We start from the raw sequence: 11,708 nt of genomic DNA, 5'->3' as shown, positions 1-11,708 counted from the left end.
TAAATCGTTTTCAAAAATTACAATGTCAGTCGTACTTTAAACAGCAAATTAATAAGAGTAGATAGATACTCAATAAGTAGCTTCATCTTCGCCTTAATACGAGTTCAACTGGAACTCAAATTAATAAAGCTCTACTTAATAACCTTCTGTTTCCAGTAGTAAAATTATTAAATCACTTGGCAAAGGTATTGTCAGAGGAAATACAATAATTTATTAAACATTATAGATTTTTTTATGTGATAGTTTTAATTTCTGGGGAGGCAGAAAAGTTCTCTAGTGGCGACCACGAGCCGGAAGTCGTAGTGTTGGCAGGCCTTCCATTAGGTAGACCGACGATCTGGTGAAAGTCACGGGAGGTGCCTGGATGCGGGCGGCGCAGGACCGGTCTTTGTGTAAAACCTTAAGGGAGGCCTTTGTCCAGCAGTGGACGTCTTTCGGCTGAAACGAACGATAGTTTAAACATTTTTACAGGTAAAGTACATGAGTAATGTGCGGAATTATGACAGCTAAACAGGAAACTGAGGGACTTTACCTACAAAATGTAAAGAGACTGCGATAAGTTGACGCACCTTTTAACTTGCACCTTTAGGGCTGCCACTGCCATAGAATCTCTATAAATGTAAAGGCGCAAGTTTTAAAATAAGATGAAGCATGTAGGTAATAAAGAACGACTTAAATACTGTTACTTGTAGTAAAAAAGGTTTTTGTATATTAAAATTGCAATTTTAAATCTAGTATTGTGTTTCGATATACAACTTAATAATTATGTGTGAGATTTTTCACTTCAATTTTAAGTACCTTATGAACACCTAACTTGCAGCTTTTAATAAGCTTGACACGTAAAGGATAACCAAGTAACGTCGACATAGTAAATTCAAACACAAAACCAATTAGTTGTAGTAATATCCACTCTAGTCGATCAAGACACATTATTCTAATGGACAACCCTAATCAGCGTTGCTATAAAGCTGGCATTCCACTTAAATTATAGCTTTTAGTCGTGCGAGTTAATAAAACTTTTTACGTGCTCTAGATGTGAGCTTAGTATGTGAGCTAAGAGAGTTATAGCTGGAGGATACATGAGATAATGCTAGTGAGTGTTGTAGCTAAGGACTTACGAAAGTGCTAGTAGTTACATAAGTATAATAAAATATTTTTGCGACAGACGGTCTATCCAGCGTGGGGAGAGAAGGCATAATCTTCCATTTGTCTCTGATAAATATTATAATGGACAGTTCTAGCGTTCGTGTTCTGACAGTGGTGACTAAATGACCTGATGATGTAATCTAACAACTTTGATGGAAATAGACACATGGTTCCGTAGCTTATCTTTAAAAAAAAGTCATAAATACTCATAAAGCAAGTAGGCTTTTAAAAAGCACTTTTACACGTCCCAGTATTAACCCTACCACTGCTCGGGACAATAAATGAACCAATGCTGAGAAGAAGCAGCGCAAGAAACTCAGTCACTATTGACAGCCTCTTTTTCAAGGGTTTGCTCATCGCTTAGCTCCCTCGCTCATCTTAAGTGGAAGCACAGCCTAACGCGAGCTAAAAATAAGCTAGCGCGAGCTCTACCAATTATTTTATTTTGTTTGTCAGTTGTACTGTGACCACGTATGGAGCAGCTTGTGTGTGATGTGATAATACTGTGGAATACGGAAATTGACTAAAAACAATGTGAGTTCATTTATATTTTCAACAAATACACTGAAAAAATATTAAATTACTGCTTACACAAAAAAGCGAAATTCGAACTGAGTGTTTACTGTTTACCTACAACCAAACCAGGTTTCGCTCACTAAAAACCGAATTCCTCTGAATAACCAAAAATGTTTTAACTTTTTTTTTTCAATGTTTTAAATTACCTTGCTCTTGGTAGAGACCTATAGTAACTGTAAATAAATAGTTCAACGAGTTATAAATCATACAATTTAGCTTTTACTTGTTAATCTGTTAAGTTTGTTATAAATCTATTTTTTCTCACGTACCTAAGTGATGAAACTAATTTAAATTAGTTTTTCTGATACATCGAGTATGAGAATCTGATGACCGAGGCCATTCTAATGAAGCGACTCTACGTATAAACTCAAGTCGGTTTCGTGCATAGATCAAGTCTGATTGGTTAGATTTTATTATTTAAACAAACCATAACAAGCTGGACTTATAAAAAAGTTTGAATCAAGTTTATAGCACTTTTTTTGACAGGTGGTAACCTCCTGTCATAGGTTATTATTTACCTGTGATTCAGTAACATTAGTTAAAGTACTATTATTCTTGTTATTATTAATCAAAGTTACACCCTATTTGAACTCTGGCGTAAGTTGTCTTGTCATTTAGTATGGAAATGTCATTTAAATCCAAGGTTCATTCTAGGTGTACCTTTTAATAATATGAGGGGTAGTAAGTACTATTAGTACGAGTGACAGACCAAAATTTATGCGTACGAAATCGCGGGCACAGCTAGTATTATAATTTATGTAGGTACCATGGCATGACATCACTAAAGGCTATCTAGGTACTTGCGATTGATGATAAGAAAATTCGTAAGACGGTCACGTAAAAGATACTTCCTTGTTAAATATGAAATAGCATTTCTCAAGTGTGTATATTCTTGATAGTCCATCACATCACAAGCACTCACAAGTGATAATTGAATGGGTAAATAAATACGCTAACCGAAGGTCATCGTAACAATACATACTATAGTATACTCTTAGTATCACGTTTAATACAATCAACAGTGGCGTGCGGTGCATTACAAGTAATTAGGCACTAGATTTAGAGTGTTATCGTGATGTACCGTTGTCCATACGAATATTAATTACATAGTTAGGTACTTAACTTGCATACAATACATTAAGTTCCTGTAATAATCTCATTTTTTTTTTAATTAAACAACATCAAAGGTAGCGGAGTTTCTCTCTCTCTGTATGTCTTTTTTGCTCTCTGTCCGAAGCTAGTTTTCAAAATTAATTCTGAAAATTCGTTAATATCAGTAATTTCCTCGTTCTCATTAAATATCGGTGAATAGTCTAAATTAAGAACGTTTTATTAAAAAGCTTCATAAATGGGGCGGTTGCTTTTGGCCATAAAATATGACCTTTTGTTGGCCATAACCTTTAAAAGTTCGATTCGGGCCATTGGCCCATTTGACGTCTTATCTAAGAACTATAATTAAGAGCCGACAAATAATATCTTTAAATATGAATTTTATTGCTTCCCTTTTCGGTTGGATCTGTGATAGGATATTAGGTAGATGCCTCTAGCTTAAAAGTAAAACTGTTTGTCCGACTGCTACTGTAATTTACCTTTAGAGTTGTGTTATTTGGCAGCTGCGATACAAGCGTGAGCTTAGTGCAGAAGCCGCTGAAAATTAAGTCTGTACTACTTCTTAGAAATAAAGCTATTATTTATTAGGATAGCACGAATACTTATAAAACCCGAGATAAAGTCAAATCAAATAAGTCATTAATATTATCACAACTGGGTACCTATAAGACACTATCTACATAAATATCCAAAGCAAAATATTTGTAAAAGCATACAGATATTGGAAACCGCATGATAAGGCAGTAAATTAGAAGCTGATTTTAGTCCAATATCTGAAATCCTACTAATATTTATGGATGTACTAGCTTTTGCCCGCGGCTTCACCCGTGTGAAAATTAGTTGGTCACAATCTAAACCGCTTAAGTTAGACGCTTGAAATTTGGCATACAGGTATCTTAGTAAACTTAAAGCCTAGTTACAACAGGATATTGCAAAATTCCTACGGGAACGGGAGTTAGCGGGAAAAAACTTTTGTATGAAAAAATTTAAACCGCGTAAGATAGATGAAGGGGGTAAAACGGGATCCACGCGTACGAAGTCGCGGGCGGCCGCTAGTAAAGAATAGTCATGTAAAATTTCAACAAACATCCATCCAGACATCCAAACTTTCGCTTTTATAATATTAGTAGGATGTATTACGCTCTCACGCAAAAACCAATCAAAGGATTTCGATGAAACTTTACAGTAATTATTGTTTATACGCCAGATAGGTAATGTGACAAACTGAATTTCACACGGGCGAAGCCGTAGGTAAAAGCTAGAGATAAATTACCTTAAACTGCTTATTCTGATGTCTATTCTGTCCTAAATTAATATTTATTCTTTCCTATTTCAGATGCTGCCAAAGAAGTACACATGGCTGATTCTTCTCTCTATTATATCGTTGAACGAGGCTCTTCGGGTCCTGGTGTGGTTCCCCTTGTTCTCCAAAAGCCATAACATTCTCGGCAGAGGAGTAGTCAACCATCTTTTGAAAGCTGGCCATGAGGTAAATATTGATAAATAAAAGATGGAAGTAAAGTTCAACGTCCTTGCCTTTTTGTAGAAATTAGCGTACGGACTGCGGACCATGCATGGCATTTCAAGGCAAGCAACATGTAAGGCTCAGTATCCACTCCTCTTAAGTTATTATTCAAATAAATAGCCTATTGTTATCAGTACTTTACCTGTTGTACCTACATGAAACAGGAAAAGTAGTCATGTTCCTCTTACCAATAACTACATGAAACTGTCCTTTGTAGGTAATAAATATTGTTAACATCAGCTGTACCTACCTGTTTCTTTCATTAAACCACCGTCAGAGAATAAATTAGAGAAATCAATAATCATACAAATCATGATTGCCTAGTAGAGTATAAGACCTCGGATGTACAAACTAAAATATAATTTATAAATTTAGTCTAATATTGTCCGCTCATTTCCCTCAATCAGGGTGTTTCTAATCATCATCATTTCAACCATAGGGCGTCCACTGCTGAACATAGGCCTCCCCAATGATTTCCACAATGGCCGGTTGGTGGCGGCCTGCATCCAGCGCCTTCCTGCTACCATTATTAGGTCGTCGGTCCACCTTGTGGGTGGACATCCTACGCTGCGCTTTTCGCTGCGTAATGTCGTGCGGATTCCAACACGGATGCGGGATTGCCCCGCATCCCCGCAAACCCTTTGCAACATAATTAACGTATTAATGACTCATTTGAAACATTTTTCCTTTACAGGTCGTCCACGTCACAAGTATGCCTCAAAAAACTCCTGTATCCAACCTAACTGAGATTGATCTGTCATCAATTGAAGAAGCGTTCAAGCAGGATAAGGAAAGCAGTAAGTTACAGATGTAATTTATTTAGACTAGGCGCAGACCACCGATTTTTAGTTGGCCGATAGTTGTGCCCGATTTTAAATTGTATGAAGAATCGGCCAAATCAAATCGCGTAATGTGCGCACTTCCATTTACATGCCCATACTGTACCTCTAGCATGAACAACTTTCGTCTTCGATTCGTTTGCGTATTCGACAACATTTGATACTCAACCTTCGAATTAAACGATAACGTGACAATTTTGATTCTCAAAATAAGTTTCGTGCAACCATTTCTACACTAAGTTCACTTTACGACACATTCACAAGGACGCTGTTGTAGTTTTCGTACTAAATCTTTTGATGGCGATTCAAATACGCAAACGATTCGAACTCGAAAGTTTTTCGTGCTAGCCGTACTATCAACTGCCCGACTAAACTATCAGCCGACGAAAAGTCGATGGTCTGCGCCTAGGCTTAGACCTACTTTATGCTTTATTATAAACGCGAAAGTTTGTCAAGATGGTTTAAATGTTGATGAATGCATAATGCGTATTTAGTCTGAAATATTACATTTTAGTTTTAATTTTAAGTTCTCATTCACAGACGAACATTTCAAGCTAAAGAATCTAGTCGGTCAGAAGAACTTTGGAGATTCCATCTTCTTTCTGTACCTGTCGTATGAGATCAATAAGGTTTCGCTGGAGCACGAAGCAGTGCAGACGTTCTTGGCAGATCCGAAGCAGAAGTTTGATGCCGTCATTTTGGAATGGTTCTTCTCTGATTTCATTGCTGGGTAAGTATCATAATTTTTGTCTCACTCACGAGAGAGACTGTAAACTGTGCCTAGTTAACCTTAGTTAATTATAGTCACGATGCATGCTTTATGGGGTATTGTAAACAGTGGGCATCTTGACGGCATTTCTCAAATTATAAAAAGTAAAAAAGTAAAGTAAAAAAGTATTTATTACTAAAAGATGTCACATTGTACAAATTATTCTGGCGGTCTCTGCACTAAGCAGGAAAGCTTGTATCGCAGCGGCCAATACGAACAATTACCTTAAAAATAATGACATCGGTCTTAATCAATTACATTACCTACTAAAGCACGGTTGCACCATCTCACTTTAAAATTAACAGAAATCTGTCAAACTCCATACAAAAAGCTCCGGTTATTGTTATAGTTACAGTTAATATTAGATGGTTGCACTCAGACTATCACATTTAATTAAAATACGATTTATATTTTATTTCATACCGCAAACAGCCTGCTTTAAAAATAACAGCAGCCTGATAAATCTATAATTTAATGGGCAGTTGTTTTGTAGCGATGCACTCATTGAAATATCTGGACCAAGCATACATTGCAATGCTTATAATCGGTGGAAAATTTTGACAGTCGTCATTCCTTTACCTCAATTTAATAAAGTCTACTTGACTTAAATAATTTTGAATTTAATATTTCCAGGATAGCACCCCTCTTCAACGCCCCGTTGATTTGGATGGGGTCAACTGAAGCCCACTGGCAAGTCCTGAAGCTGGTGGATGAGATCCCGAACCCAGCCTACAGTGTAGACCTGTTCTCTGTGAAGAGACCGCCTCTTACCTTCTGGGAGAGGATGGTGGAGCTGTGGACGTTGGCGAAGAGATATGTAATCATTAAGTAAGTGTAGAGCTAAATAAATATCTTAATCTTACATGGATTTTTAACAATTGAACTCAGTTTTTGTTGGAAAAGTTAGTTCTTTTTTAATTTATTTAGATCTAGAGCAGCGGTTCCCAAACTTATTTAGTCTACTGCCCACTTTGGGATAAATTATTTTTTAGCGCCCCCCATTTTTGTAGTCAAGAGCTCAGTCGGTGTCTAAGAATCCTCCTAGTAGATGACGCCTCCCAAGCCTCTACACAACATCCCGATTTTTTTCTGGGTCTCTTACCGCCCCTCTTTAATCCTGCAGCGCCCACAAGGGGGCGTTATCGCCCACTTTGGGAAAGACTGATCTAGAGTTTAGGTACTTCAAAAATCGTGTGTGTTGACGAGCCGGTTTTAACGCCCTTAAGATTCGAAGTAGACAAAGAGAATAATCTAACTTGTTTAATTATTTTATAAAACCGAATGTATCTTAAAAATACTATGCATTTGGAGCATCTTTCTGAAAACAGCCTACTTATCTTATGAAGAGTTTTCAGCTAAAACATAAACGACATTCTATTCAACACCTTCTATTACTCGCGTAAGACTAGGCCTACCCAACACTAATTTTCTTCACTTTGTTGTTTCAGTGGTGTGGTTGTACCCTTCGAGAAACGACTCTACAACACAATATTCCCTGACCTCGCAGCCAAGAGAGGAGTCACCATGCCTGGATACGATGACGCAGTGTACAACGCTTCGTTGATGTACCTGTATTCCCATCCATCCATCGGGACCCCCTTCAGGCTGCCCCAAAACGCCAAATATGTGGGAGGGTACCATGTGGACACCGAAGTTAAGGCTTTGCCTAAGGTGATCATGAGAATTCTAACCCTAGGTTGCACCATTTAAATTTAACTAACAAACGTCAAAAGTCTGTCAAACTCCTTCCACTCTCAAATAACACCGGTTAGTTACGGTTAAATAAGTTGCCTCAGCCTAAAACCCGTAAAAATCAACAATATTAAGCTTGCTATTGAATTCAAGAATAACTAACCTGTGTAGGTTAAAAATTGTGTAGGTATGTAATATGAGAGAGAATGTCGATTGATTGCGATAAATATTTCGATCTTCGCTCAGCAGAACTTTTTTGACTGTTTGCTATTTAATGACTATGACGAACTATGTATTAGCTGCAATAGAAATACCTGAGATAATAAAATTGGTCAGGTTGGACTTTTTGTATTACGTTTTTAGGGTTCCGTAGCCAAAATGGCAAAAACGGAACCCTTATAGTTTCGTCATGTCCGTCTGTCCGTCTGTCCGTCTGTCCGTCTGTCCGTCTGTCCGTCTGTCCGTCTGTCCGTCTGTCCGTCTGTCACAGCCGATTTACTCGGAAACTATAAGTACTACAGTGATGAAATTTGATGGGAATATGTGTTGTATGAACCGCTACCAAATTATGACACTAAATAGTAAAAAAAAGAATTGGGGGTGGGGCCCCCCATACATGTAACTGAGGGATGAAAATTTTTTTTGCGCATTTCATGAAAAGTTACTTCGGTGCACATCATTTAGACCGCGTGAGCTAGAATTATTTCAACACCCTGAACTGATTGAACCTGTACCTAAAAATGAGACGCACCTTCAAGTAATTTATGACGGTGACGTGGGATTAGTGGGGCACTGGAGTTGTATTTATTACATTAATGGAATACTGCGTGTGTACGATAGTCTTGTTGGTGTTCTAGGAAAATCGCAAAAAATATATGTAAAAGCCTTGTTTCCGTATCTATCGGAGTCATGTATTCAGTTTCCAAGTGTTCAGCGACAACCGAATACTATTGATTGTGGTTTGTTTGCCATTGCTTTTGCCACCTCTTTAGCTCGGAATATTTATAAATACATATATAAAATTAATATTCATACATAAAAGTACAAGGCAAAATATCGGGAGAGTTTAGGCTCCATTCACCAGGTGTATAAATTGACATAATAAGTTTATTATATTTGCTGCTACGGAACCCTTTGTGCGCGAGCCCGACTCGCACTTGGCCGGTTTTTTTATTGACTAAATCTGCTCCGCAGATTCAATTATAGTGAACAAAAACATACTTTTCTGATGATATCATCTTACAATCATTACACCACAGATCCACACGGAATACTCAACAAACTACTTAAATGCTATGTATCCTGATTATAGTTTTTTGTGAGGGCCACATCCAGGTAGAAACAATTTATCTCAGGCATGACCAAATTGTAGTCTGATTTAATAAAATATTTTGAATTGAATAAGGATGTCATTGTGCAGTCATACTTCGTGAGTCGTGACACCCAAAGTAGTCAAAAAGTTTGCAGCAGCCCCTCTAGACAAAACGCACTTTTTGATCGAATCGAAAATCGAATCCGTCAAAACTCCATACAAAAAAGGGGCATTTCGACCACTTTTCGACTGGTTTGCGATTATAATTTGCACTTTGTCTAGACCCACAGGTCTTTTTGTGCTGTCAACTTTTTGACAACTTTAGGTGTCACGAACTATTTGAGGCTGACTGTACCAAAACCTTTTAAATAGCCCCCAAGTTTAAGATTTTAATATTTTAATTTGCAGGATCTCCAAAAGATAATGGACGAAGCCAAAGACGGAGTGATATATTTCAGCATGGGGTCCAATTTGAAGAGCGTTGATATGACGGAAAATATGAGAAATTCGCTTCTAAAGATGTTCTCCAAATTAAAACAAAAAGTCATTTGGAAGTTTGAAGAGGATCTCCAGAATGTTCCCGCGAATATTCATTTAGTCAAGTGGGCGCCACAACAGAGCATTCTGGGTAAGTAGCTTATAAATAAAAACTATATCGTAATAATTATTCCTTATTAAAAAAATGAGCATAATTGAATTAATACCTTATAAGTGTATACCTTATAATAAAGATTTTTCCTTATTCACCAGCACACCCAAATCTGAAAATGTTCATCACCCACGGTGGACAGCTCTCTACAACAGAAGCCATCCACTTCGGAGTCCCAGTGGTGGGCATCCCAGTCTTCGGGGATCAGTACGTCAACACGAAGTCAGCAGTGGACAAGGGATTCTGCATCTCTGTCACACTGGCCGAAGATATGTCTGACGATATCTATGCCGCTGTTCAAGAGATTCTGCGGAACCCTGCGTAAGTAGTCAAAATTGTTTTATCATCATCATCATTTCAGCCACAGGACGTCCATTGCTGACTATAGTCCTCCATATTGAACGGTTGGTAGCGGCCTGCGTGCAGCGCCTTCCTGCTTCCTTTATGAGGTCGTTGGTCAAACTCCCTCGTCGATGTAAAACTCCCCTTGGTGAGCGAGGCCAACCGCCAAAGTGGATAACTTTAAATTCTTACTTAGACATTAATCTACCCAATACTACTACCTCATTAGGTACATAATGTTTTGTAATTATTGTTCCCTCCGAGTTGAATCAACCAGATTGCATGTTCGAAACGTAATTGATTCCCTATTTAATGAAATAGGGAATCAATTTAATTAATTATATACAATATTATTTACTTAAATAGGATAATTATCAGGATATATAATTATCAGGATAATTATCCTCACATGTTTTATCAAAAACGTACAGAAGACTTCTTTCTTTCGATCCAATCCTAAGTAATCCTATACGGCAATCCATGTGCCAGGCACAACATAACCGGCTTTGTGGTAACCGATCCAGACTGGCAACGAGCCAATGCTTGTGGTTGTGGCTTCCATACCTGCAAGTGGCAAATGTTTGTTCTAAGCACTACCATTGCTACACCGCAAAGGGATTTAAGACAATTTAATCCTGATAGAAGTGGGTATTAGAGCTTTTTACATAGAATCTGCATTTATCAGATGAAGACGCTGCTGTTGCTGCTTTTAACTCCAGATCCAAATTAAGTAGATCTTCTAAGGCGACTAGATAACTTAATAGAAACATTACCTATGTATCTAAGAATACTCGTATAGGAGCGTACATGAGGCCTCCCCGTGGACCGACGATTTGGTGAAGGTCGCGGGAAGAACCTGGATGCGGGCAGCGCAACCAACCAACAGATCTTTGTCCAGCAGTGGACGTCATTTGGCTGAAACGAAACGAGCGTACATACCTACATATTACATTATCATTCATTACCACCGGCCACAAGTGGCTGTTAGTGTTCGAATCTGCAACTGTTGCTGGCTTTATTTTAAAAAAGTTTACTTAGATAAATCCGTCACGAAGTCACGTATCTTCTTCTTCTTCTTTGCACTTTTGCTCAACTAGCATTTGCAGAATATCAGTAGTCGTAACGCGCTCTCTGAGCTCTGGCATCATGGCTTATACTGAGCAGATGCCATTTGGTGCTTGTACCCTTAGTTATTTTATTTTGTACTTACATTGAATAAATATCTCTAGTATATATTCAATATTCTCTTCACAACTACGACTTTTACCATCAAACACCTTAACTACAACCTTTTTTATCCACAGCTACAAAACCAAGGCCAAGGAATTGTCGGCGATCTTCCACGACCGCCCCATGAAGCCTGGTGAAGAACTGGTCTACTGGCTAGAGTATGTGGTCAGGACCCATGGAGCCAAGCACCTACGGTCTCCAGCAGTCAACGTGCCGATGTACCAGAAGTTGTTCTTGGATCTACTACTGGTTGTGGGGATAGGGTGTTATGTATTGTGCAAAATTAAACAGAAAGTGTTTGGCAAAAGAAAAGCAGATAAGCCTGTTAAGAGTGGGAAGAAGACTAAAACCAATTAGATTAGATGCTATGTGTCATTTAAGTAGTTTAAGCTTATTTAAGTTAGTAATAAAAACTTTTTACAAACCTTTTCTTGTTCTTTGATCACTACGTTTGTTTGTTATTGATTTAAAGCCTCCCCTCTAGCAATATCCTATGGATCGATAACTGAGAATTTTCA

At 37.9% G+C, this 11,708-nt stretch overlaps 1 protein-coding gene across 1 annotated transcript; it reads left to right on the top strand.

The window, feature by feature from the left end:
* Positions 1–1,582: 1,582 nt before the first annotated feature.
* Positions 1,583–11,638, top strand: LOC114365421 (UDP-glucuronosyltransferase 2B2-like). The gene is made up of 9 exons (XM_028321993.1): positions 1,583–1,680; positions 4,169–4,321; positions 5,052–5,154; positions 5,737–5,926; positions 6,599–6,793; positions 7,414–7,636; positions 9,378–9,597; positions 9,720–9,939; positions 11,265–11,638. Exons 2-9 carry the CDS (start codon positions 4,169–4,171, stop codon positions 11,545–11,547), a joined length of 1,587 nt encoding a protein of 528 aa, XP_028177794.1. The 5' UTR covers positions 1,583–1,680; the 3' UTR covers positions 11,548–11,638.
* Positions 11,639–11,708: the final 70 nt, after the last annotated feature.

This window comes from Ostrinia furnacalis, unplaced genomic scaffold (assembly GCF_004193835.3).
Source record: "Ostrinia furnacalis isolate ACB-3 unplaced genomic scaffold, ASM419383v2 OfSCF7590, whole genome shotgun sequence".
Taxonomy (NCBI): domain Eukaryota; kingdom Metazoa; phylum Arthropoda; class Insecta; order Lepidoptera; family Crambidae; genus Ostrinia; species Ostrinia furnacalis.
The sequence above is the reverse complement of the archived record's forward strand: the minus strand, read 5'-3'. Positions and strand labels throughout refer to the sequence as shown.